The sequence below is a fragment of the Equus asinus genome, chromosome 25, assembly GCF_041296235.1.
Source record: "Equus asinus isolate D_3611 breed Donkey chromosome 25, EquAss-T2T_v2, whole genome shotgun sequence".
In the NCBI taxonomy this organism is placed as follows: domain Eukaryota; kingdom Metazoa; phylum Chordata; class Mammalia; order Perissodactyla; family Equidae; genus Equus; species Equus asinus.
In genome coordinates, this window is record NC_091814.1 from 13,454,782 (window position 1) to 13,482,388 (window position 27,607).

The window sequence follows — 27,607 nt, forward strand, 5'->3', positions numbered from 1 at the left end:
AAAGGAAAAAGCGGGCTTTGGTTCCCTCTGCTGGCTCTATTAGAAATGACAGGCAACCCCTCCCACTCCTTTTTACCCTCTGCCCTGCCCCCCCTGCATTCCTCAATTGGGTCAAATACTTAACCCCACTGCTGCAGGGTAAGACAAACAAGAGATCTCAGGAAAGAAGTTTTATTTCCAAATCCCTAGGAAGGCATTACAAATAATGGATATAGAAACTCAAATCAAACCCTGAAACAGAGACGGGCCTGCAGGATAGCCAGGAGGATCTGGCCAGGCAAGGGTGGGAAGTAGGGGAGATGCATTCTAGACAGGGACTGCCCCCTGGAGCCTGAGTCTGTATATTAGTGTGACTAGTCTGGGGGGAGGGAGTTGGGAATCAGAAATCCTCACCCCACCAACCCCAGCTTTGCCCTGGATGATTGGGGGGAAGAGAAGGAGGCAGCACATGAGGGCAAGGACGTCACTGAGGCTGACCTCGGCATTTACTGCCTGCTTGGATCCCCAAGAGTCCACAAATAAGTTACCCTGCATATCTCAGGGGTTGAGCTGGGGGGAGCAAGCAAAATAACCATCGCCTCTGAAAGAAGGGGCTGGGCAGCGTGGCGCCGAGCAGGCTACAGGAGGACGCAGTCAGACTCTTGCTTCGGTCTCTGCCGACGCTCCCCGGCTGGGCGTCCGGAGCTGGCTCCTCTCCCCTGTAACGGATTTAACAATTGCTCATCCATCAACCGTGGAAGAGCACAAGGACAGAGATTCTAGATGGAACCAGGGTCAGGAGAGGGAGGGACCCAGGGGAGAGGGACAGACAGGAAAAGGGCCTCGAGGGAAACCTTGAGGAGACAACCACAGGAATAACAAGTATCTGGACCAGGGGAGGCAGGGCTGGAACCCCGCAGATGTGGGAAGGCCAGAGGAGCAGCACTAAGGTCTCACCTGCGGCGACGGGGCCCGCGCTGGCGCAGGCTGGAGTGCTTGTTGCTGTTGGTACTCCTCTTGCTGAAGTTGCTGGGCCAGCTCCAGGTCGCTGAGCCCCAGTGTGCCTTGTGGCTGCTGCTGCTGCTGCTGCAGGGACAAGGCGATCAGGTAGTCCTAGAGAGCAAAGAACAAGAGCTGTGAGGCGGGCTGGGGCCTGGGGGATATTCAGGCTAGGTTTAGGTTTCCAAACCAGTTTTTCCTCATCCTTCATAAGCTCCAGTTCCTTCTCCTCCAGAGCAAAACACACAGCCAAGTCTATTATCTGTGGTCCCAGAGAATACACGCTGAGCATGGAGATGGTCCAAAGGTAACAGAGAGTAAAGGGCTGTGGGTGTCATGTCATGGTCTCTAGACGATAAAATACATGCAGCTTGCCCATGGCCAAAAGCTCCCTGAGGCAAACATGGTCTCTGCACCCTTCCCAAAGGCCCCACACACCTGGTCTACCTGCCGCTGCTTTTCGGGGGAGCCACTCCCACTTTCTGCTCCAGGTCCCTTGCCTAAGGAATGACTTAGATGAAAGTCAGAGTCACAAAAGCAGCTGTCTCCATCCACATTGTGCAGGCTCTCCCACACCACTTGCTCCTCCTGGAGAAAGCCCTGGTCGGTGACCAGTAGGTACAAGTGACTCTGCAAAGAGAAGGATAAAGCTAGCTGGTAGGATAGGTGATATGGGGGGATACTTCCAGAAATCACTGAGATGCACAGAGACCATTTGAATCAATTGGTGTGCTGGCTGGAACATGTCAGTCTAAGCATGTGTCTCTTTTATAAGCATGTGCGGCTGTGGGGAGAAGGAAGGGATGTCTGAGTATGGCCAGCTGGGTATGAGTATGGTGGTCATCGTGGTCAAACACAGAGTCCTCTGGGCTGGGGTCCCACATAAGATCTTGCTTCCTACCCTACTTCCTGTGGTTCTCTGGGCTCACCCATTGGCTATGAGGATAAATCCTTTGAGAACCAAAGACCTTTCCCTCTTCTACTCAGTTCTTAGAGAGCTTAGACAATTTCTAACTTTGGAAGACTACAATGTTGTTCAAAAATTCCACTGCCCCTTCCTGGAAGAAGATTTCCTGTCCCATTGATGGCAGGCTTATTCCTTACTGCTTGCTCTGGCCAGTAAGATGTTAGCACAAATGACACGTGTCATTTCCAGGCAGAAGCCCTAAAAGCGAGTGCATAGTGTCCTTCTCTCTCTTTTCCTGCATATATTCCAGATAAAGGCTGTTTTGTCAGCCTGGGTCCCAGAGAGAAGATGATATGGGACAGAACTGCAGCCAATCTTCAATGGACATGCAGCATGAGCAAGAAATAAACCTTGGTTGTGGTAAACCACAGGGATCTCCAGGGTCATCTGTTACTAGAGCTTAATCAACCCTATCCTAACTGAAACACTGACCCAGAAGAAAAAGGCATGAGGAAATGACAGCATGCCAACCCCCCCATCCAAACCCTCATCACCTTGTGCTTAGTCATAGTGCTAAAGTGGTTGTTTCGGAAAAAGACACTAAGTTCACCCTCCTTGGCAGCGGCTGTTAGCTCGCACAGTCCGTGGTAGGTCAGCTGTGCCGCGGTGGTCTCCAGGAACTGCTCTGCGATCAGGCCTGGCAGAAGGGACAAGATGGGGGGACTTGGCTTAAATCCAAAGTCCACAATAGGAAGGATCACCCAGAAAGCCCGAGGGGTCACTCCCACCTTCTGAAATCCCTTCCTGAAACCTGGCTGTCTTCATTCATTCGACAAATACTAACTAAGCAGCTACCTTTTGCCAGGTACCACAGAGGTCCTGGGGGTACATCTGCGAACTAAACAGACAATTTCCCAAACTCCCTCTCCTGAGCTTACGTTCTAGCAGGATATGGACAGGGAGGCAGACAGTAAACAATCAACCTAAGTAGCCATGATTCCCTCCGCAGAAGACAAGGGAGGGACAGCACCTTCGGTCACGAGGTTGGTGTCACTGGAGTGCTTGCAGGTGATGATCTTCTCTACCAGCTGGTTGTAACTCAGTTTCCCAACTGCACTCACAGCCTCAGGACTCTGCATGGACAACCGAGTGGGGTGGTACCAAAAAAACTGAGATGTTTTCAGGAAGGAAATGAACCAAGCCCACAAGGACTGCAACCCTATGACCAAAGGTTCCTGAAATTCTGTTGGCAAAAGACCTTGACAACAGAACTTTGCATGTGGCTTGCTTGGATTTGAAAGTTACTTTAAAAAAAAAAAAAAAGGATTAAAATTCAAGGAATTCTGCACTGGGTCCAGCCTCTAAACCCTAATCCCTTCCCAAACCAATCTAATCTCTACCTCCCTAACCACCTCCCACACACAGACATACACACAAAATTTTGCTTCCCTCATGTCAGCTTGAGCTGGATAAGAGTTGCATTTGGACCCTCCCACTCTCACCTGTGGATCAACAAGCCAGCCGTGGTACAGAGGTATGCCTAGCAGGTCAAAGATACTGCACTCGGGTGTATATTCAAAATCAGAGACACCTGTGAATCTCACGTTGACATCCAGACCCGTGGCCAATTTAGGCAGCACTGTCATTGCATCATCCACATTCTGGAGGGAGAAACAAAAATAATGGATCTCTCAAATCAATACGTTGTACATCTTAAACTTCCACAATGTCGTATGCCAATTATACCTCAATAAAGCTGGGGAAGAAAAAAGAAAATTATGGATATTCTAGTCTCCCCTCCCCCTACTCCACTCCCATCTCCTGAAATAAAAAATTGATCTTGTTGCTTTTCTTCTCCAGTTCTCTTACAAGCCATTCCATTCCTCCCTTGCCTCAACACTTCTTTATCTTATATAAATGAACATATTTTCTAGACAGAGATATACCCTCCTCCTCCTGCAGAAAAAAATCATAGTTCAAGGAACTCTCATAAGAAGCAGCAGAAAAGCTTCTCTTAATAGCCTGGGTGTCCCCTTACAAACCTGCAAACCCCTATGTCCACAGACCTTTGCCTTACCTGCTGAAAATTAAGCTGAAGTCCCTCTGACTTCTCCTGGGGCTTGATGGACAGGAGGCAGTCTCCTACAAGACAGGATTCCTTATCAACTTACCCCACCAACTGTCCCAAAAGCTGCTTCCTTTTCGCCTGGAGAATGGGGGTAATGTCACAGAACCACAGATTTTCAGAGCTGGAAAGGGCCTTAGAATCTAATACAGACCCTTCATTTCTCAAAGAAAGAAATAGGCTCATAAAGGTGAAGGGCCCACCCAAGGTCACTGTGAAAGCTAAGGGCACAACTGGCATTACAACTCAGGGCTCCTGACACCCTGACTTTTGCTTTTCATTCTCCAGTCTCGCAGACCTTTGCCCTCCCTGCCACATCAGAGCACCAAAATGGGGAATCCCTCAATATTCTGAATTTCTGGCTGAATGGCTAGCTCTTGAACCTTTTGGGTAATTCCTCTTCAAGGCCCAGTCACTCACCAAGATGGGCCATGAGCTCATCTGATGTGATCACTTCCTTCTGAGGTGGCAGCTTCACCTGGAGGCAAGGAGTGATCAAAGGGTAAGCCACGTGTGTGCTTTCCTTCACACAGCACTGAAGGAAGAACCCATAGAAAGGTGGGGGGGAAGGCAAGGGTTGTCTAGCGGTAAGGTGTGGTAGAAAAAAAGGCTTGGAACTGGAGCAAGGCAATGAATGTGAAATACTGCAAGGCATTCCCATTTGCTAGAAAGTAGAAGAGACAGAAGTAGACAGATAATTGTTTTGTTTTGTTTTTATGAACATCTTCTCTCATTATACAAGCTGGAGAAATAGGAAGAATAATCTGGAAAGTTTTGACTGGTTTGAGAAAAGCAGTCTGACCAAGGAGGTGGGTCAAGGAAGAGTTCTCTCCCCAACATTTTCTGAGTCCCCATCCAAACTCTCTCTTACCTTCCACTGAAGAAAGAGGATGTTCATGATAGCAAGGAGAGGGCAAGGGCCGTTAGTGCTCTGGGTGATGATGGGTGTCCGCTCTCCCTTCCACGGGATCCACTTTACACAGTAGAAATCTAGCTCAGGCTGTCGGGCCCTGGGGGACTGGGGAAGTTCCTGGGGCCTGGTGCATGCCCCTATTGTCTCTACGTCAGGCTGCGTCCCCTGGGCTGGCCTCACTTGGCTTGAGCTAGCATCAGGTGGAGGGGACTCAAGGTTATCCTGGCCCTGGGACAGCAGTGCAGCTTGGTCTACTGGATCCTGTTCTCTGGCAGCCCCATCAGCATCTCCGGCATCCTTGTCCTGAGGGTGCTCATCGGGTTCTGACAGGACCTCCTGGTTTTCAGGGATGACTGTTTCTGCAGTCCTGGCCTTATCAGAGGCTGGATGCTCAGGTTGATGGTGTTCCATGGTCAAAACGGGTCAACTGAGGAGCATCAAAGGACTTTACTATCCTCCAGGACTTGCCTAATCTAGGCTTGGTATGCAAAAGGGAGACTGATCCAAGAAGAAGGAAATCATTGGGCTGGAAAGCAAATGGATCCAGAAAAGTCTTGGAAAAGGAACATAGTGTGGAAGGCTAGATAGTGTCTTATGTACAGTCACTTCTGGGCAGTACAACTTGGGTAAACAGAAGGGCCCTAGGCTGAGCTCTTTCACCTCTAACTTGCTGTGACCAGATGGGACCAATGAGGGCACAGGGCTTTCAGGCTTGGGAGGGATGATTCCTCTGGGATTGAAGACATCGGGCGGAGTCAGCTTCCCTGAAACAGGTAAGGACAAGGAATGGAGAAAAGATGGACAGAAAGGAAGAGTAAAAGGAGAAAGACAGAAGGGCAAGAGATGGAGAAGGAAATATTAAAACTATACTAATGGTTATTAATACAGTGATCTTCAGCTCTTTAGCTTAGACCTGTTACCTGGCAATAGGTATCACATCAGTAACCCCCACCATAGCCAGGATGGGGGTGATTCCTCTGCCCTACACCAAACCCCGCCCCTTGGCTGTTCAGGGACCATCTTGAGCACACGCGGGCTGCCTGTAGCCTTAGGGCTACCGTCTCTCTGCCTCATCCCAAGGGTGAAAAGATTAACAGCCACATAGTGCTTGGGGTGAAGAGCAGAGACACAGAGTCAGTATCCTGCCCCTAAAGACAAAACGCTAGTGACAAAGAAGGCCTTCACTGAACTTTACACAATCCCACATCACAGCAAACAGGTTTTGGGAGGGGTTTCCTGTAGGCTGGAGAGGGGAAATGTAGGCCATGGAGCCTTGAATCAGAAACTGGTTCTGATAAGTAACTTCAGATTAGGGGCACAAAAATCACTCCTCGCACAAATTCTTCCAGTAAGCTTCTCTTGACAGCTGGAGTTGAGATAGCAACTTCTCCTCAGTTATTCTTTGCTCTAAAAACTGTCTAAACTCAGCGATACTCTCTTGTCCACTATTTATATGGAATATAAAAAGGCTGATTATTGGTTTACATAAAAAATACTCCCTCTACATTCATGTTCTTTCTGTCTATTCCCATCTGGGTCAGTTTAGATATGAACACTGGACCTGTTCAACCTGCTCCCTATCAGCACTAACCATCAAGTCCAGCAGAGGTAGACATTTAATTAATGCTGTGGATAGTAAACGACGAAAACCCACAAACTCCGCCCTCTAGAAAACATCTCCCTTCATCCTCCTTGCTCCCCTCTCCCCCTTATTCAGGGTGAGAAAAGGGGAGAAATTAACTTGTTAGGAATTTCTTCTCTAGCTGCCTCCTAACCTGAGACTATATTTTTTTCTCATAAACTGACAGGAACTTGGGGCTAGCAAAAGGCCTTGGAGATGAAGTTGAGGAAGATGAAAGTTATCCAAATAAGCCTAGTCACCCAAACTGCTCACTTGATCATCCTCCTGATTCGAATATAATTCATGCTAGCTGCATCTCATTTACATGTTGTTAATTTAGAACCAGAGTAGCAAAAATGGGCTGCAGGTCTTACACTTTTTTTTTTCACTCCTTTTTTCCTCTCCTCCCAAATGGCACAAGGATGAGCATCGGAAGCGGAAACCAGAGACTGGGAAAGTGAAAAAAGCTTGGAGAAAAGCAGAGCTCATTTCTTATCTTTTCTGTTCAGTGCCAGAAATGATCAATAATTAAGTGGGGGTTGGGCAGCTAGCTGACCAGAGGGATGAGCCAAAGGAAACCACAAGCTGGACACCAGAGGGAACTGGGTCTCAGAGAAACTGGGCACAGCTAAGTGGGCTAAGTCTTAAGAGGAGGGGCAGGAAATGTAATGCAGGATCTCCATTCTACAAAGTGCACTCCTGGTGGAGTGGAGTATTTCAGAGCAGGAAAGGATGAGGGGGAGGGTACTAAACAAGTCAGAATTTCATTCCTTTCCTCTGCTCTTCTCAAGTCCTACATGTTCTCTCCAGCTGGAATTATCCTCTGCTGGTGAGGGAGTTACAGCAGCCCTGGCCCCTCCCTAGCCAATGGCAGTAAATAGCCAAAAGTTGGAAGAAGCATATGAAATGGGTAAGTAGCTTCAATCAGACACTCCCCGTCCCCCATGCACCCCGGGAACTTTCCTCTTCCCTCAAGTCCCTTACTGCCCCACTCCAATCGCCTTCTCAGTCTGACCCAAATCTTCATGCAACTAATCCTTTAGATTTTCCCTCAGAATAAGTCCACCACCGCCACAGTGACTGTCTACCTGCTAGCGAGAGGGAGAAGCTTTCATTAAAAGCAAGAAATCAAGGGACCACACGGTATCCCTTTTACATATTCCTCCTGCCTTAGCTCCTCTCCCAAACCAGACTTGTAGAGACCAAAGGTAGAAGGACAGTTGGTGTCACCTCCCCAGAGCTGGAGAAGAAAAAGAGAACTGGGGGTAGGAAAGGAGGTGAGGAAATAGTTAAAGCAAGTTTTTACCTTAAAGAAGTAGGTGCTGGTCCAGGACTGAGAAGGAGGGTTCAGCTCTGGCAATTCGATGGGGTAGGTGGGTACAAGGAGGGGTGCCGCCACAGTCCCAGCTGCCTTCCAGCTGTCAACGCCAGAGCTTACACACGTTTATACGGGTTTATGAGCGGTAGTCCTGACTGGGTCTTGGCCACTTCCGGACTCACGCCCACAACCAACCAGGGACACCAAGGGGGAGGTAGGGGCTCAGCCCAAGTGCTCCCCAGTGGCTCAGAGTGTCTTCAGGATTCCTGAGTCGCTGAGTGTAGGGCATGCGCTCCAGGCCCAGACTGCAAGCTGGTTTTCAAAGGAAGTTTGTGGTTTTTCTTTTTTCTTCTTTCTCTCTCTCTTTTTTTCCCATCGAGACAAAGAAAAATTAGTCAAGGACAAGCTCCCTGGAGGAGGAGGGGCCTGCCCAGCACTGGAGGATTTCCATCGGGGCTTTCTGACCTGGTCAGCAGCTTGGTGATCAGCAGTGAGGGAGAGAGAAACAAGGAGAGAAAAACAACAGACCCTTTCTCTTCCCTCCGCCTGCCGCTGGAAGGGACGGAGCGCTTGTGCCTCTCTGGTGAGAATAGGGAAGAGCAAGTGCCCTTGCAGAGAGTGGGGAGGAGCCGGGCTGGACAGCAGCAGCTTGTTGGATCTGGGCTTTCTCCCTGGGTATGGCAGTCCGTCGCTGTGGATCCAGAGAAGCAGGGCCAAAGAGAGTGATATTTGCATATTTACCCATTTAATGTAAAAGAAAAAAAAATACTGCTCCTTTCCAAGTCCTCACTATATCATTTTTTTAGTCTAGAAATGAAACTTGTTGGGCTGTGCTCCCGGCAGTGCAGAAGATGTGGAAGAAACCCCAGGCCCTGGGAAGAGAGTGCAGCAGGGAGAGAACCAGCTGAGCCAGCAGGAGATCCAATAGTCCTGTGCTCTGGTCCTTGTTCCCACCACAGGGCTCAGCTGTCATCAGTCACCTCCTCTCAATTCCTAGCTTGGGGAGCAGGAAAAACTGGTGTCAGGCCGGTGGTAGGAAGTAAACTAATCTGACGACGAGAGTACATTTTTCTGCATTACTCTGCATACCGTGGGGCTGGAAGGTGGCAGTTAAAGGAGGTTGGAGCCCAAGCTACATTCCGAAGGGCCCTCCAAACTCTACTTACAAGGCTGCCTGCCGCAGGATGAAACTTCAGGCAACTCTGAAGGCTGAAAGGGCAGTTGGAACAGTTAAGGAGGCAGGCAGCAAAGAACCCAGGTTAGGAGAGTCCAGGAAAAGAATGGGAAGACATTTGCTGAGGCTACAGAAAAAAAACAGGCTGTGAAGGAAAAAGCAGCAGGAGTTGGCAAGAGACTGTAGGAATTAAGTAAAAAAGAGGGGTCAAAGATTATTCCAATGTTTTCATAATATGGACAATCAGAAAACTAGTGGTAATGGGTCAGTTTGGTAGAGAGGAGAATTTGAGAAAGGAAGATGAAGAGCTGTTTTTGCCACGTGTAATTTAAGATGTCAACTAGATACTCCGCGTAATATATGGAAAGATGCTATACTTAGCCTGACCCGAGAGAGAAAGTTCAGATGTCACAAAGATAGGTTACTGCGACACATATACACTGGTGTGTCAAATGAATGATCTCAGAAAATTCTCCTTTCCTCAATTCTTAAGGACGTTTCGGAGCTTCTGGACTACGTTTCCCAGGACGCACTGCGCCCCTCCCCGCCTAGCGCCTCGGGAAAGTCGTCCCGTGAGTCTCTGGGCGCAGAACTCCGCCTCCGCCGCCGGGGGCGTGACGACGTCGGACTCCCGGAGCGCTTGATTACGCACTTCCTCCCGGGGGTCGGGGCCAAATCGTTGTGTGGAGGGTTCGAGTCCCGCCTCTTGACTCTAGCCTCAAGCCCTGGAGTCCGGGGCGGGGCTCATTCGCCGGGTAACTTCTCCACGGCGAGGGGCGGCGGCACACCTTGGGCTTCATCATGGAGGACTACCTGCAGGGTTGTCGAGCTGCTCTGCAGGTAACGGACCCCTATCTGTGATCGTAAGGAATGGACCATGGGGTCCAGAAAGAAGGCAGATGTGGGATCTGGGGAGCCCCGAGGGTCTGTGTGGAGGGAACACTGAATTGTGGGGAGGGGGCTTGGGATCTGATGAGGCCTGAGTAGTGAGGAACGGGAACCAGGCTCTTGAGAGTGGGAATACTGCTCAGTCTCCCGGTTTTTGCCCCCCTCCCTGCCTTTGGGGTCTGCCCGAGAACGGGGAAGAGGAATCGTAGGTCTGGGTCCTGCATCTGAGCCTCCGCTCGCTGTTGCCTGGGTTTGTTCCGTCAAAAGGCGACTGTGCCGCCGCCAGTCATGCCCTGCAAGGTGTATTTATTCCTTTCTCTCCGCCCCTCTTTGAGTTCTCCGCTCACAGGGCCTCCACGTGAACCCCAGGGGTACGAGGGAACCGGTGCCTACGCCTTTATTGCCTCTGAACCGCCGTTTCTGTCTGGCTGGCCTAACTCGTTCTAGTTAGAGGTGGTCATGGTGTTTTACTTTAAATCTGTTTTTAAGCTAAACATACACAATACATCAGGCCTATCTGTTGACCCACCACCTGCATTCCTTTGCCTCCAGTTTTCTTCCTCGGCCTTAACGGACATAAATTACATAAAAATCCCCCGCCTAGAAGGAATAAGCACAAAGTGTGTTTGGAATCAAAGCTATAAGCATGACTCTTGAATGCTTTGTGGCTTATTTTGGGTACTCTCTGAGCCAGTTGGAATCTCCCAGCCATGCTGACTGGCCATGCAGCATTAGGCTGCTATCCCCAGTTAGTAGCAAAAAGCTGACCAGAGAGAGGCTCCAGGAGCTCACCTGACCCCTCTACTTCAAATTTCACTGCCCCTATAGAAACCTAGACAGATGGTTGATTATACCTTAACTTTTTAAGTATCTTATACTCTACAAATTCCCCTGGAATCTACAAATCCTGAAAGTCACCTAATTCCTCCTGCAGACTCAGCTGCTGACATAAATGAATAGCCTCACCTGAAGAACAGGGGTGACATTCAATTTTAATACCAATTACACCAAATTTTCCTTTGTGAAATACAAATTTGGGGAGAGTTTAATGCGTAAGGCAATTTGGAACCAATTCATGTTGGTTACCTCTGATTTCCACCACAGGGTGCTCACTGCAGGACTAATGTAGAGTCTTTGTGGCACCGTTCAAAGTGCTAAGCAATTGAATCTTTTTCCCCCCAGTAACCCAAATGACTCTTTTTTCCACCATTTGGTAAAGAGCCCTTGGACCTGAAAGCTCACCAAATAGCATTTTATTGCATGCATCTATCTTACAGCATCTACCCTCCAGAGGCCCCCCCAGGTTAATCATACCAGGTTAGTATATCTTCTACAGCAGTATGACGCTGAAAAATACTGGATTTTTCCAGTATTGCTGGTATCCTGACCTTTCTCTACCGCGTTCTTCCCCTAAGGAGCAAGATCTAGATCTCCTTTTTTCCAAACTTGTGACAGTGAGGTTGTATCTTAGGGCCCTCACCATCACACAGCATAGCAAGGGCCAGAAGAAATGAGAAAATTAGATTTGAAGAATGCTAGTGGGTACACTGGTGGCAGGACATACAGGCCAACTTTTTAGATTGCTTTTAATTATAAAAGTAGTAAATGTACATAGTGAAAAATTTTAAATACAAAAAGGAAATGAAATGGAAAAAAAAAGATCCTTTTTCTTCTCCCCATCCAATTCCCCAGAGGCCACACTGTTTTTCCTTGTGTAAAGAAAGATGTGATTTAGACAGAGACACTATTAAGTTTGAGTGTTTCTGTTAAACTGTAATATAACTTTTAGGGAATTGTGAATGCTTGACTTTTACACAGAATAGAGACAGCTGATAACCCAGCCAACTCTCATGTTGATACCATATTTTTAGCATTTGATACCAGAGAAATTTTCTACAGCCTCTGCCACAATGATAGTAGGATGTCTGTTTAAAAGAAATCCTGACTAAATGCCCTATTCATGGTGACTCATCTTTGACTCCTAGTGTGGAAAAATCTTTGCTTCAGGGTGGGGCTGCATGCAAGTTTAGATGTTCTTCCAGAAGCTTTCTGATAACTCTTATCTGTGTCATCTGCACTTCTCAGGCATGAGGTAGGAATCAGGAGTGGCTAGCTATCCTTAGAAATTTGCATCAGTGTCAGTCAGTCCCATTTTCTCTGCTAGAAGCCCTTCTCTCTCTCTGGTTCCTCATCTCCTTTTTTTCCCTCCCTCATTAACTATTTTGTAGAGTAGGCATGAGACCATATTCAGCTTCAGAAGGGAAGTGGTTTACTTTGCCAGCCCAGAGCCCATCCTCTCTCTCCCCATTGAGGCCACAAAGAACATCAGGTTATAGTCATTTCAAATAGTGTCTTTTTTTTTTTTTTTTCAGAGAAAAAAAAAGTTTATATTTACTTGTGACTCTCAGGTTGTATTTCTTCCACTGGCAGCTCAGGTTTCCTTATGCTCTAAGCTATATTTGCCCTGAACTTTTCTCATGGTCAGAAAACAGGCTGTTTGGCTTGTGTTTTCAGCTGGTGGGGAATGGGGTGGCGATTAAGAGTTACATATGTTTTTCCTAAATGAAGTTGAGAATGGTGCCGTATCAGTTGCATAACCGTATACCCAGTTTGCCCACGACAGTCTTTGTTTATTCCGAGATAATCACTCATCACATCCCTCTTCATTCTCAAAACTATCCCAGTTTGAACAACAAAGTATATTGTTACCTAACTCCTAAGCTATGTGAAGGATTTGGGATACTTGCCCATGAAAAGATAGCAGGCTCCCTAAGGCTCAGTTCCATGTGAGAGCCACAAGGGCTAGAAGCTGGAGGTTTAGAGGAAGAGGACTGCTCTGGCCTGTGTGGTTAGGGAAGGCTTCACAGACCAGGGGCTTTAGGTGGGGCTTGATGGGACAGGGAGGGGGAGAGAAAGGAGAAGATGGAAGGGAGCTCATCTTACTTCCTCTAGAACAGGAGCTTGTGTGCTGTCTCATTCAGTCCTCACAACAACTTCATGAAATCGGTTACAGTATTATCCTCATTTTTATATGACAAAAATGAGACCTAGAGGTGCAGAAGTCCCACAACAAGCAAGAAGCAGAGCTGGGATTCAGCCCCAGGCTGTGGTCTTTCCAAATGGCAGTTCTGCTGCTTTCAGACAGAGAAGGACAGATAGTGCCCAGGGCAGAGCTGAAAATGTGCACATCATGTTTTGCTGGTGGTAAATAGACCAGTCAGGCCGGCATGCTGGTGGGTGCTGACAGGAGGAGGGAATGCCACCCGCTCCCTCCATCCCTCCTGTCCCAAGATTTGCTAAAAACCCGAGTAGTCCTTTTCTATTAGTTCCTGTGGTTGCTGTCTGGGCTTGGCTGAGTGCAAGGGGTTAGTTATTCACCTTCCTCTTGAGGTCGTTTCTCCTCACCTCAGTGCTGTGAAGTTGTATTTGGTCCCTGCCTTCTGCTTTTCTGCTTAGCCTTCTCTCAGTGCTGGGTTTCTGACTGGTCCTGATTCAGCTGCCGCTTGGAATGAAGCGGCAGTAATGTAAGTGAGTTTCAGAAAGGTTCTCTGAGGGCCTCTTTGTGCCCAGCAACAGGTCTCTCCCGCTTGCTCTGGCTTTTCTCTGTTCCTGTTACCTTTTTTCTCCGAAGTGAAGGCCATATGGCCTCTCATGTTTATATAGTTCCCTCTCTAGACAACATAGTGCCCCCCCTCACTGCTTCAGTGAGCAAGTTATCTGTGCAGCCACTTATCTCAAGTGCTTTGTTATTACTTTGATCCACAGCCATCTGGGCAGTTCTTGGTATCCAGGAAATGGAGGGGCCTTCTCTGGTATCAGGACGAGGAATTAGGAATTGCAAGTCAGAGGAGGTACCATAGGACAGGGGTGTTGGTACAGAATTCTCACATTGTGTTGGAAAAGAGTTTAATATTGAAAAGAATCTCCCCTTTCTCATGCTGTTCAGTGTGAATGGGTCTTGGCTGCCACACCTTTCAAGTAAACCTAGAGAAATGGGTGCAGGGAGAACCTAAGGGCAGACGTTGCTCAGGGGCCCTTTGCCCAAAACCGTGACAGGTAACCTCTGCCTTTTGTACTTCTCTCTAGGAGTGGGAGTAGGAGATAGGGAAGAGGGTGGTTTAAAAACAAAATCCTATCTAGTAACTGGATAGGGTAATTTATACCACCAGAAGTCTTCTAAAATTGTCCCTTACTGTTTGTGGCTTTCAGGGGTGTGGAGGGGGGCAGTTAGCAGCTGGTACAGGGAGCATGGTTCTAGGTTCCCCTAGGTTCTCCTTTTTTCCTAAACTTGTATTACTCGGTAACTGTTCCCTCCTATGTTTTGCTCCTCTGAAGCTCTTCCCACTTTTTAAGACTCTTCCATCTAGTGAATCTTCCCTGACTGAAGAAGGCCGAGTGTTTGGATTTTCACCTTTCTGTAACCCAGTAGTTCTCAACTGGCGTGATTTTGCCCCCCAGGGACTATTTGGCAAGTCTGGAGACATTTTTGCTTGTCATGACTGGGGGTGCTACTGGCATCTAGTGGGTGGAGTCTAGGGATGCTGCCAAACATCCTGCAATGCACAGGACAGCCCCCACAACAAAGAATTATCCAGTCCAAAATGCCAATAGTGCTGAAATTAAGAAACCCTGTTGGTAACCGCATGTCTCATTTTGTCTCGCCTGTCCCTTCCTCTCTCGGAAGCAGGCTGAGATGGAAGTTCAGAAGTAAACTGCTAAGAGAGAATCCTCTGCCCTAAGCCGAGCCACGGACGTTATGGCCTCGTTCCACCCGGCAGAATGCTCATACCTGGAGTGAAATAATAATTCTTAAAGTGCCTACCTCCTTGGGTTGTTTTGAGCATTAAATGATTAGTTAATGCACATAAAAATGTTAGAGCAGTGCATGGCACACGCAGTCGATGTTTCAAAACAAAACAAACCCTTGTCTCTGCACTGTAGGTTTTAAAGTATTTTATTTAAAACTCGGATAGCCAGGGAGATGTAAGGGAACAAGGTTAATAATAACAGCAGATATTCCTCCCTCCTCAGAGCTCTTAGCAGCAGCTGGACTTTTCAAAGCTTTAAAAATAAAAGTTCCAGCAGCAGAGCAACTGTTGTTACTTTAATCTGAACCTGCTGGAGAAAGTGTCTGTCTCTTGGGTTTGAGAGTGTTAGTTCTATCTGGTTACTGTTGAGGTTCCTCAGGCTAGGAGTTTTCATGGACAACTGGATAATGGACTAGATCTTATTTTTACAAGTCTCTTCACCGAGTCTCATGATTTAGAAGTGTAAGGATTCTTTTCCCTATTTTGAAAATGGGAAAAAAACAGATTAGGGTTGATATGGCTTGAATACATCAGCTACCCCAGATGCTCTACCTTTGACTTCTGCTGAAGTGCTCAAAGCAGTATAAGAAACCAGAGAGTTATTTACTACTGTTCTTCTGTAAGTTCACCCTCAAGGAGACACTGCAGTAGAGAGGAAAGAGCACTTTTCCACTAACTAGATGTGTGTGGAATGCTTAAAGCTTAGCTAAAACATGTATGCCCTCCCAGCTAATATCCTCATACATGAAATGAGGATCCATGAGATTATCTGACCCATCTGCCTCCTCTGAAGATGAATGAGAGGCTGTGTGAAGCCCTACATGAGTGTAAGGTAAATGGAAATGGATAGAGATGCTCTGCTCCTTTCTCATTCTCCTTCCTCCCCCAGGAGTCCCGACCGCTACATGTTGTGATGGGAAATGAAGCCTGTGACCTGGACTCCATGGTGTCAGCTCTCGCCCTGGCTTTTTACTTGGCAAAGGTGAGTACTTAGGAACAGAGTCCCTTAGAATGACAAGATTTGGATTCAAGACCCAGCTATTTAACACCATTTAGTCTTGGGTAAGTTAAATCCCTTCACTTTGCTGAGTATCTCATGTCACCATCTATAAAATCTGAAATGATAATATTTTGCAGTGTTGCTGTGAGGATCAAATGAGTAAATGTATTTTGAAGAATTTATAGACTATGAAGCAATATTCAGATAGTGTATCCTTGGGTTGCTTGTGGGTATCAGAGACCTAACGTGTATTCCACATGCCCAGGTAAGCTCTTGAAGACTGATGATCCCTTCTCTGCAACATCTGGAACTAGGTCTTTTCCATGAGTTACCTTGTTGACCTTCATGTTATTGCTAAGAAGGGGAGGGCAAGAGTCGTCCTTTTACTTTTATCGTCTAGGCAATTATGACTTTGAGAAAGGCCCTAACTTACCCAAGATCATGTCTCCCTCAATTCCAATAGTCTTGTTAATTTTCTTGTCTATGCCAAAATATTGCCATACCTTCTTTTCACTTTCCTATCCAGACGACTGAGAATGAGGAAGTCTTTGTGCCAGTTTTAAATATAAAACGTTCTGAGCTACCTCTACGAGGCGACAACGTCTTCTTCCTTCAGAAGATGCACATTCCAGAGTCCGTCTTGATTTTCCGGGATGAGATTGACCTGCATGCATTGCACCAGGCTGGCCAACTCACTCTCATCCTTGTTGACCATCATGTCTTACCCAAGTAAGTGGAAGGAAGTTAGTTAAGCTGATACTTATCATGTGCCATGTTGGGCTCTGATGAGTAAGATATAAAGAGAGGAAGAAAGAATTTTTGCTCTCAGGGATCTCACAGGCTAATTGTAATTGATGGGTCATATCAGATATAGAAAATTAACAAAAAATATTGTCAGTTCTCCAGCTATGCAAATAATGAAAAGAAATAGAAATATGGAGAGTTCAAACTAAAGGATAACTCAAAAATCATTTAAATCTGCTTTTGGTATCACTATTTTAAGATTTCATGGCATGGGGCCGGCCCGGTGGCACAGCAGTTAAGTGCGCACGTTCCATTTCTCAGCGGCCTGGGGTTCGCCGGTTCGGATCCTGGGTGCGGACGTGGTACCGCTTGGCAAAAAGCCATGCTGTGGTAGGCGTCCCACATAGAAAGCAGAGGAAGATGGGCACGGATATTAGCTCAGGGCCAATCTTCCTCAGCAAAATGAGGAGGATTGGCAGCAGTTAGCTCAGGGCTGATCTTCCTCAAAAAAAAAAAAAGATTTAATGGCAGATTCATTATAAGAGAAACCATTTGAATGATGGTCGCAACTCTATTCTTAATTTTTAAAAAGTTAGCAAAATTATTTCCTACATAAGGCAATATTTCATTAGTGTCTGTTTAACAGATGTACACACCTACCATAATTCCATCCCTTATTTAGGATTGGAAAAAACTGCCGACAAAGCAACGCAAATATGAGACCTTCCTAAGTCTGTCTGGCTCCTGCTAATATTAAAATGTGGTTTTTTTTCTTTGAGCACACTGGTTATAGCAGGACGTTGACAGAGGGTAGCCTAAGGGCATTAATCCATCTACCCATTCACTCATTAATAAATGTCTATTTAGAGGAAGAAGGTGAGACAGTTCTTCTTCCCAAGAAACTTTCAGTCAGGAACAGGGAACTGGGCAAACGGGTCATTGTAATGGGTATTAGAGGTAATTGATAACTATCCCTCTAGGGAACAGGAGGTGCAGGAAGGACACAGCAGTTAAATGACTAGAGGAGGAGAGGGTGTCAGGAAAGGTTTCCTAACAGAGTTGACCCTTGATCTCAGTCTTGAAAGAGGACAGGGTGTTTGCTCAGTGAATGGGGAGGTAAGGTAGTCAGGAAAAGCATCCAGGCAGAGAGAGTAATTAATGTAAGCAAAAGCAAACAGGCATGAAAGGGCATGGCGAATTGGGGGAACTGGAATTTGTTTTGCATGGCTGGAGCATGAAATATGAGGGAGAAGTAGGACATGGAAAAGGATAAGATTAGAAGGGTAGGCAGGGCCAGATCATGGAGACCTTGTACGCCCTGCCAAGGAGGTTAGACTTTATTTCAGGGCAGTGGGGAACTATTGTTAATTATATTTATTCTAGGTCCTAACAGAATCAAATTGGCATTTTTCAAATGATCATTCAGATAGCATTGTGGAGCACAGTTTAGGAGGGCCCAAGACTGGCAGCAGGTGTTTGGTTAAGAAACTGTTGGAATAACCCAAATGAGAGATATTGAGGGCCTAGAATAAGGCAGTAGCAGAGGGTTGGAAAGGAGGGGAGGAATAGGAATTGAGACAGAAGCCATAGGATCTGGTGACCTGCATGGAATTTGAGTATTAAGTGAATTAAGGGAACAGGAGAGATTTAGATGTTGGATGTCAAGGATGTCAATTGGAAAGGCAACCCTAAAGGACATCAAATATGTGCATTAAGATATTGGTAACAGATACTTTGCCAAATTCACTTATACTCCATTTAAAGATGACTTCAGTCATAACATTAAAGAATTGAGAGAGGCAGAGGTCGAAGTGACCAAAGGTCTAAGTGTCTGCATTTTCCTTCGTGAATGAGAGGGAGATTGGTTAGAAGCAGTTGGAGTACCCCTACCTGTCTCTCTTTCTCTTTTCCCCACACCCCCGCTTCCTCACGCAGAAGTGACGCAGCCCTAGAGGAGACAGTAGCAGAGGTGCTAGACCACCGGCCCATCGAGCAGAAACACTGTCCTCCCTGCCCTGTTTCAGTTGAGCTGGTGGGGTCCTGCGCTACCCTGGTGACGGAGAGAATCCTGCAGGGGGCACCAGAGATCTTGGACAGGCAAACTGCAGCCCTTCTGCATGGTGAGGGTGGCTTGGGGATTGGGACCTGACTAGTTGCTCTATTCCCATTCCAGAGAAGGGAGAGTGGAAAAGTCTAGACTCTTCCAGCCTTAGCATACCCTCTCAAAGCCATTCGGTCCATACCAAAAGATGGGGTTCTTTCAGAGAGCAATCAAGCATTGAAAGGCTATCAAATACTTTGTTTTTTAAAGGGCTGTGGGATACTTTGTTGGAGAAAGCAGAATGGAAGCACGGGACAATAGATCTAGAAGCTGCCTATTAAGCAGCATTGTATAATGGAAAGAAGACTAGCCAAAGAAGCAGGAAATGGATTCCAATACCATTTCTGCCCAGGAAGTAGTTATGTGACCTTGAGCAAATCTCTTAACCTTTCTTGCTCTCATTTTCTGCATTTGTAAAAAAAAAAAAAAAAAACAGAAAGAGGGTGAGTTGGACTAGATTATCTCTTCCAGCTTATAAGATTCTTTAATGGAATTTGGCCTACGGAAGAGAGACCATCTCTCTGACTAGGTTTCAAAATCCCCAAGGATTAAGATGTTCAGGCTTCCTTTCTTCCTTTTCCTCATTTCCCTGCCTACATTTTAGTTTGGATTTGGGAGGTCTAACTCAGGACAGTCCCATTTCTTGTTTTGTTTTCAGTGAGTTTCCTCTGTGTTGTGTCCATTTGGCTTGAGGGCCATGTGTGTTCTAGTAGTTGTGAATGGAGGGCCACAAGATTTGCATTCTGCCATCTCCCTTCTCCACAGGAACAATCATCCTGGACTGTGTCAACATGGACCTTAAAATTGGAAAGGCAACCCTAAAGGATAACAAATATGTGGAGAAACTGGAGGCCCTCTTCCCAGATCTGCCCAAGAGAAATGACATCTTTGATTCTCTGCAAAAGGCAAAGTTTGATGTATCAGGTATGAACTGTTAAACTGATTTCTCTCCCTCCCACATGAGAAAACAGGTGGGCAAGCCTTGTTCCCTATATTCCTGAACACCATCAAGCAATTTCAGAGCATGCATGATTTTTTTTGTGTGTGAGGAAGATTAGCCCTGAGCTAACATCTGCCGCCAGTCCTCTTTTTGCTGAGGTAGACTGTCCCTGAGCTAACATCTGTGCCATCTTCCTCCACTTTATATGTGGGATGCCTGCCACAGCATGGCTTGCCGGGCAGTGCCATGTCCGCACCTGGCATCCAAACCAGCGACTCCCGGGCCGCCAAAGCAGAACGTGCAAACTTAACTGCTGCACCACCAGGCCGGCCCCCACCTTTTGTTTTTTTAAAAAGAAAAGATTGTCACCCGAGCTAACATCTGTTGCCAGTCTTTTTTTTTTTTCTCCCCAAAGCCCCACAGTACATAGTTGTATATGCTAGTTGTAGGTCCTTCTAGTTGTGCTATGTGGGATGCCATCTCAGCATGGCTTGATGAGTGGTGCTAGGACCACACCCAGGATCCAAACTGGTGAAACGCTGGGCCACCAAAGCTGGAGTCTGCAAACTTAACCGCTCAGCCACTGGGCCGGCCCCAGAGCATACATGATTTAAGCTTTATACCAGAGAGAAATAAGATAGCGTGTGAGTCTGATCATGAACTAATCAGTGAGTTACTGGATTATTCTATCCTGGCTATTGGGGAGGATGATGAGGAATATATTAAGAGTCCCAGAGGTTTTCAGTCTATTCAGAGAATATAGACATATAAATAAAATATGCCAAGAAAATATTAAATTATCAGAGTGAGACCTAGATAATTGGTTAGGGAAGCAGAAGAAACATTTAGGGTGAATAAATAAAGGACAAAGGAAGAGAACAAAAACTTCCATAATTTTCTACCCAGCTACCACTTGTTAACATAAATAGAAAGAAAAGTACCACATGTACTTTTAGAAAGTTAAAGCAACACAGAAAGGGAAAAAATCAAAAGTAAAGCCTCCTTCTTCCTTTTACCTTTCTCTCCAAAGTCCCTTGCTCTAAAGATAACTGTTGTGACCCAGTAATTTAAGGTAATTTTTATTATTTAAAGTAATGTTTTTTAAAAGATTTTATTTTTCCTTTTTCTCCCCAAAGTGCTCCCGGTACATAGTTGTATATTTTCGTTGTGGGTCCTTCTAGTTGTGGCATGTGGGACACTGCTTCAGCATGGCCTGATGAGCGGTGCCATGTCTGCACCCAGGATCTGAACCAGCGAAACCCCAGGCCGCCCAGGCGGAGCGCGAGAACTTAACCACTCGGCCACGGGGCCGGCCCCTAAAGTAATTTTTTATTACATCATTGCACTCTCGGTTATCTCCTCTGTTCATTACCCCAAAGAGAGGCTGTGTTTTTCATCTTCCTTGACCCATCTTGGTATCCTCATCTTCCTGGTCTTGGGGCCCTGGGCTCCCTTATTTGACCCCAAATCTCGCATTCACTTTCTAGGACTGACCACTGAGCAGATGCTGAGAAAGGACCAGAAGACCATCTCCAGACAAAGCACCAAGATGGCCATTAGTACAATATATATGGATTTGGAGGTAAGGGCAAGATGTAGGCATGGGTGGGGAGAGAAAAACCTTCAGCTGCGTGTGTAACCTTGCCCCTCATTCCTGGCTCACCTCCAGAACATGTCTTGTTCCTGTCTGCTTTTCTCCCTCTCTGCTGGAACTTCCACCGTCCATCATCTTTCACTGCACTGCTGTAATAGCCTCCATCCTACTTTCCCTGCCTCTGCATTTGCACCCCTACGAACCATTCTCCCCGCAGCAGGCAGGTGATCTCTTCAAGATGGAAATCAGATCATGTCAGCCCCCTCCCTTTACTGCCTTTTCATTGCACTCCTGATAAAATCTAAAGGCCTTACTGTGATTTACTCCTTGATCTGGCCCTTGTCTTCTCTCTGTTGTCATCTCGTTCCAGCCCTGCTCCTGCACTCATGATACTGCAGCCACACTGGTTTTCCTTCTGTTCCTGGAACCATTAAGCTCATTCCCACTCAGGGCCTTTGCACTTGCTTTTCCCTTTGCAGAGCTGGCTCCCTCTTATCATTCAATTCTGAGCTCAGATGTCTCCTCTTTTAAGAGGTTTGTCTTGACCACTGTAACTGAAGTGATACCCTCCATGCTAAAAATCTCTAGCAATTATCTTATTTTGTTTTCTTCATAGTACCTAACACACTGAAATAATGTTTCATGATTTCCTTGTTTATTGTCTATATTCCTCTGTTAGTTTATCAGCTCCGCAGAGCAGGGACCCTATTTTGTTTCTGCTATATCTCCAGCACCTTTGACTATCCTGGCACATAGTGGATGCTCAATAATGATAACAGTGTTTTAACACCTGATTCCATATCATACTGGTTTAAATCATTCAACAACCTGATATAAACATGTAACTCTCATAGTCCGCACAGCTTTCTACTAAATACCATCTAAAAATACTGAATAATTAAATAAAACAAAATAGTATGGCCTCTTCCCTTTCAACTCATAACCTAGTTTGAGAAACAAACATAAGAACATAAAAGGCTTGCCAAGTACCATAATCACAGTACAAATGGTCACAATAGAAATGCCCAGGGTAGAGAAAAGCGCTGGTCTGAAACAGCTGGTGGTATTATTCGTTAGAGGAAATACTGCATGAGATTTTGGAGAAGAGTATGTAGATTGGCAAAGAATGAAGAGCCAAGGATGCACTTGTCACATGTCTGTTCTTATTTATATGCCCCATTGTTCTGTTTTAGAATAAAAATACCCACAAGGCAAAGACCTTGCTTGTTTGATTGCAAGAGCAAGAGAGCCTTATACATACCATACACATTACATATATTACCATTTTTTAATTCTTAACACAGTCATGTTTGGTAACTGTTTTATCCCACTTTATAGATGAGGAAACTTAGCTCTAGGGAACTTGATGTAGATCTTAGACCACAGAGCCAATAGGTAATGCAGCTGATTCTGAAACCAGTTCTGTCTGAACCTAAAGCCTGTCTTTTCATTCTACATGCTGCCTCCCAGCACCTAGACAGCACAGAGTAAATACTAGATACCTTTTTTGTGGAGTACAAATTCCAGGTTAACATGCAAAGAAGCAGTTCATAAGCGTTTTTTTGTTGATGGTGACAGGGAGGATCCAGCGGTAGCCCTCATCCCTGTCCATTTCTTCTCTTTCAGGCCTTTCTGCAGAGGTCTGGCCTCATTGCAGACCTCCATGCTTTCTGCCAGGCTCACAGCTATGATGTCTTGGTCGCCATGACTATCTTTTTCAACACTCACAATGAGCCAGTGCGGCAGTTAGCTATTTTCTGTCCCCATGCAGCGCTCCGAATGACGGTGAGTCTCTGTCCCTTCTCCAACCTGAGGGCCCTACATGGCTCAGCCTGTACACACTGCCCTGTGCTGTAAAGACGTCTCCTTGTTCTTATCTTTACTCAGAGGTCCCTTGACCTATTTCGAGAATCTCGTCTCCCCACTTTTTTCCATTCTCTCTGTGAATATCCTTATCGTACTGTTGTTGAGAAAGAGAGATGCCAAAGAGAATTAGAGATACAATTCCTACTTAGAACGAACTTGAAATCTGGTTGAAAGGAAATGTTATAAATCTGGAGTTTTTAACTGAATCTCGGTTTAATCATTAGTTCCTCGTCCCTGAAAGTCAATTCCTTTTTTCTACCCATTGCCTTGAAAATTGGAAACAAAAGAGAAACCTTTTCTACTGCCAGCCATGCAAGGATTAATTACTCGGTGTAGCAGTAACTCTGTCAAGAAGTGATCTAGGAGCAGGTTTGTTTTCTTTCCTGATCATCCGTTCGGCCTCCTTTCCCACCTCCTCCCCTTTCTTTTCCTCTGTTGGTTACTGATTAGCCCAGGAAGGAATTTAAAAGTGGACTTAAGGCATTGCAGGGACTCTTTGGGTTGCGTGGGCTATGTGAAGACTGCTGAAGACTGGTCTGAATAGAGCTGGGTAATCATTTGTGGCCCTAAAAGGTGTGTCTGCCCTTTCCCGGCCCTCTTCACCTTTGTCTTCTCCTCCAGGAAGCAAATGTGATTCCATTTAGTGGAAGGTAGTTTGCCATTGTGAAAAGAACTACAGTTTTGTTTTGTTTTTTTAAGATTTTTAAATTTTTTTTTCCTTTTTCTCCCCAAAGCCCCCCGGTACACCGTTGTATATTCTTTGTTGTGGGTCCTTCTAGTTGTGGCATGTGGGACGCTGCCTCAGCCTGGCTTGATGAGCAGTGCCATGTCCGTGCCCAGGATTCAAACCAACGAAACCATGGGCCGCCTGCAGCGGAGCGCGCGAACTTAACCACTCCACCACGGGGCCGGCCCCAAGAACTACAGTTTTTAAAGGCAGATGGACATGCTTTTCCATCCCACATTTGCCACTTACTTGCTCTTTGAGCTAAGGCAAGTCAGTTGACTTCTGAGTCTGTAAATGGCCTAATATTACCTAGTAATTAGTCCAATATGATCATTAAATTTAACATGTTTTACGTAAAGTACATTGCTGGCACAAAGTAAGCACTCCGTAAATGGGGGCTCTTACTAATCATGTCATGAAGACAAGGGTGTTTTGGCTGTAAGTAGTGCTCTCCCCACCTTCCGAAATCTTCCCTCTTTCTCCTCCCACAGCCCCTGTGTGCTGCTCATCTGAAGCTGTGCACATTTCTTTTTTGTGTGTGTGTGGAAGATTAGCCCTGAGCTAACATCTGCTGCCAATCCTCTTTTTGCTGGGGAAGACTGGCCCTGAGCTAACATCCGTGCCCATCTTCCTCTACTTTATACATGGGACGCCTGCCACAGCATGGCTTGCCAAGCGGTGCCATGTCTGCACCCGGGATCTGAACCGGCGAACCCCGGGCCACCGAAGCGGAATGTGCGCACTTAACCACTGTGCCACCGGGCTGGCCCTTGAGGCTGTGCAGATTTCTGATGGCTCTGCCATTGCCCAGGCTGCCTCTGGGCTGGTAAATGGGAGTCCTCTTCACGGCCTGCCCTACCATTTCCTCTCTTCCTTCTATGTTAGGAATAGTATAATAGAGTGATTTCGAACACCGGCTTTGGTGAGAGAGCTGGATTCAAGTGTCACCTTTGCTTTATTCAAACTATGACCTTAGGCAAGTTACCTAATCTATCTAAGCCTCAGTTTCCCTACCTGTAAATGAGGGTGATAGTAATACCAATCTTATAAGGTGGTTGTGAGGATTAAATGAGATAATATTTGTAAATGGTCAGACTTGGCACCATGCCTGGCATACCTCCCACCCCCAGTTTGATCTAGTCATGCTTTCTGCCTGTGTCCTTCTCCTGACTTCAGTGTAGATGCTTGTCTCATCCCAGCTGTGGATAGAGTTCAAGTTTTTGAGCACAGGAATATACTTGGAAACACTAGGTTAGGAGCTGGGGGTCCTGGTTTCTGATTCAGACTCTACCATCATCGACATGATTTTTCTCAAGACACTTAATCTCTCTGGGCTTTGGCTTACTTATTAATAAAATGAAATATATGATCTCAAGTGTTTCTTCTGTTTCTAAAATACTTTTTAGGGGCTGGCTCCATGGCCAAGTGGTTGAGTTCCTGAGTTCCGCTGCGGTGGCCCAGGGTTTTGACAGTTCAAATCCTGGGCTCGGACATGGCACCACTCATTAGGCCATGCTGAGGCGGCATCCCACATACCACAATTAGAAGGACCCACAACTAAAACTATACAACTATGTACCGGGGGGCTTTGGGGAGAAGAAGGAAAAATTAAAAAATAAAATCTTTAAAATACTATGTATATTAGCTGATGTATCTTTTGTTGCAAGCAATAAAACTGAACTCTGGAGGACTTAATGAAAAGAAGATATTTCTCTTCTGTAAGAGAAGCCTCTAACTTAGAAGCCTTAGCTCTTTGCTTCACCACCTTATATTCTGTTTCCCTGGCTTCTCTCCTCTTTAGATCTGTGGTGTCCTGGAACGTTCCCAGTCTCCGTCCCTGAAGCTGAGCCCTGTCCCAAGCTCCCACCCTAACCTCCAAGCCTATCTTCAAGGCAACACCCAGGTCTCTCGAAAGAAACTTCTGCCTCTGCTCCAGGAAGCCCTGTCAGCGTATTTTGACTCCATGAAGATTCCTTCAGGGCAGCCTGAGACAGTGGGTGTGTCCAGGGATCAGGTGGACAGGGAATTGGACAGGGCAGGGAACTCCCTGACTCCTGGACTGAGTCAAGATGAGGAGGAGCCTCCGCTGCCCCCCACACCCATGAACAGCTTGGTGGATGAGTGCCCCCTGGATCAGGGGCTGCCTAAACTCTCGGCCGAGGCCATCTTTGAGAAGTGCAGTCAGATCTCGCTGTCACAGTCTACCGCTCCCTCCCTGTCCAAGAAGTGACCGTTGGGAGGGGAGGGGATAGTGAGAGAGGTTGCTTGAACCACTTTGAATGCATGTTTTAAGATGTTTCAGCAATTCTGACTTTATTGCTCTGGGATCTGGTGTACCATTCTCAGAAACCTGGGAGGAGAAAGAAGTGGAAGAAAGCAGCTGCTTTAGGAATGGCTTTCTCCCTTGTCCCCCCAATCTTAAATCAGACACATTTTATTGTTTAATTTAAATCTTTAAATCTGCACTGACTCTCCTCTATTTCGTTTGCCACGGGCACAATGTAATACATAGACAGTTCCAGCAGAGCAGCACAAAAAGAATGTGTATCCCAAAAGTGTCCTCAGTACCAATCTCTCTCAAGGAATCAGACATTCATGTATTGAATCCATGTCTCCAGGTATTCATTTAGTCTCTTATTAATTCGAGTATTTATTGAGTCCCTACTTTAAGCTAGATAGAAAATAGAGTGTGCTTTGGAAACTTATTCCGGTTGTTAGCCTTTAGCAGATTTCTAGCTCCATAACTCCTCTTTCTGTCCCCAGTTTGGTAATGGTGTCTGATTCTGAGATGGCTAAATTTCTATTCTGAACTTATTGTAACTCTTTCAAGATTGTTTGGGAGCAGATTGGAGACCATTATCATCTGTCCTGATCAGGTGGCCTGGCTTTCAGTTTCTTTGGATCTCTCTGTCCCAGGGCCACAGGGTTCTGAAGAGACCCAGAAGACCCCTGGTTCTTGAGAGTTCAGGAGACACCCAGGAAGGCCTTAAGACCTTGTAGACACTCTTCCCAAAAGACAGCAAAACTGCCTTGAGAGCCCTGGCTCTGTCCCCTGCCTTGGTGGATCAGTCAATTTCTTGTCCATCTCATTGTCTTCTTGCTCATATTAAAAGGATGATACCGACTACCATGAACTATGTATCTTTGGGCAAGAAACTCTAGGTCTCATTTTTCCCATCTGTAAAACTAAGGATCTGGACTAGATGTTCTCTGGTGTTCTGTGACCTGCCTCTTGCTGCCATTGTTTCTCTCCTCTGCTTCTCTGGGTTTTTTTCCTGTTTTCCCTGGGAATGCTCAGGGTCACTGGATTGTCTGTATTTGTATGTGATTGTACCAAGAGACTCAGCCTCATGTAGCATGTACAGGGATATGACTCGTACATAGTGACCCAGCAAAGAGCTCCCTCCCACTGATTTGTTCTGCATGTGTAGAGACTCCCTTTTTTCTTCAGACCAACCTGTTCCCCCTTTTCCTACCCCATAGCTCTGCTCCATGAAAGTTGCCAGTGGTTTCACTGAACAGTAGGGTCTGTGATGGTTTTGGCATGACGTCTTCAGTGTTTGGGGGACAGTCTGACTTCACCTTGAGGGTGTGATGTCTGTAGTCATTGGAAGGTAAAAATAGTGGTGTGATTACTGAACCAAAGGAATTTATGTTTTGTAACTTGGGTACTTTATTTTGCATTTTGTTAAAGTATTAAATACTTTTTTCCTGTTTGGGGTCTTATTGCCTCTTTTTACAACTGTAATCAAGCCATTCCCTCGATAATTGTTTTAGCCTCCTCAAGATTCATCTCCTTTCTTCTTGCTGTGCTTAATGTCTTCCTTCTCTTGACTCTTCGTGGGAATAAAGAGCAACAGTCTTCTATCTCCCCTTATCCTCAGCCTTTCCTTTAATTGTTTC

At 46.1% G+C, this 27,607-nt stretch overlaps 2 protein-coding genes across 4 annotated transcripts; one reads left to right on the forward strand and one right to left on the reverse strand.

The window, feature by feature from the left end:
- Window positions 1–157: 157 nt before the first annotated feature.
- Window positions 158–8,056, reverse strand: MINDY1 (MINDY lysine 48 deubiquitinase 1). 2 transcript variants are annotated; one of them, XM_014865333.3, is made up of 10 exons: window positions 7,851–8,056; window positions 4,882–5,687; window positions 4,431–4,488; window positions 3,963–4,027; window positions 3,388–3,546; window positions 2,916–3,018; window positions 2,440–2,582; window positions 1,417–1,608; window positions 937–1,092; window positions 158–698 (listed from the first exon to the last, which is right to left on the reverse strand). In XM_014865333.3, exons 2-10 carry the CDS (start codon window positions 5,332–5,334, stop codon window positions 618–620), a joined length of 1,410 nt encoding a protein of 469 aa, XP_014720819.1. In that variant the 5' UTR covers window positions 5,335–5,687; window positions 7,851–8,056; the 3' UTR covers window positions 158–617. The 2 variants fall into 2 exon arrangements, with proteins under 2 accessions (XP_014720819.1, XP_014720820.1); XM_014865334.3 differs by lacking the exon at window positions 1,417–1,608.
- Window positions 8,057–8,304: 248 nt separating this feature from the next.
- PRUNE1 (prune exopolyphosphatase 1) lies at window positions 8,305–27,420 on the forward strand. Of its 2 annotated transcripts, XM_014865335.3 has the most exons (9): window positions 8,305–8,445; window positions 9,530–9,876; window positions 15,622–15,714; window positions 16,259–16,461; window positions 18,412–18,596; window positions 19,343–19,501; window positions 21,005–21,099; window positions 22,738–22,896; window positions 25,506–27,420. In XM_014865335.3, the coding sequence occupies exons 2-9, from the start codon at window positions 9,838–9,840 to the stop codon at window positions 25,932–25,934; spliced, it is 1,362 nt and encodes a 453-aa protein (XP_014720821.3). In that variant the 5' UTR covers window positions 8,305–8,445; window positions 9,530–9,837; the 3' UTR covers window positions 25,935–27,420. The 2 variants fall into 2 exon arrangements, with proteins under 2 accessions (XP_014720821.3, XP_070352963.1); XM_070496862.1 differs by lacking the exon at window positions 18,412–18,596.
- The last annotated feature ends 187 nt before the right edge of the window (window positions 27,421–27,607 follow it).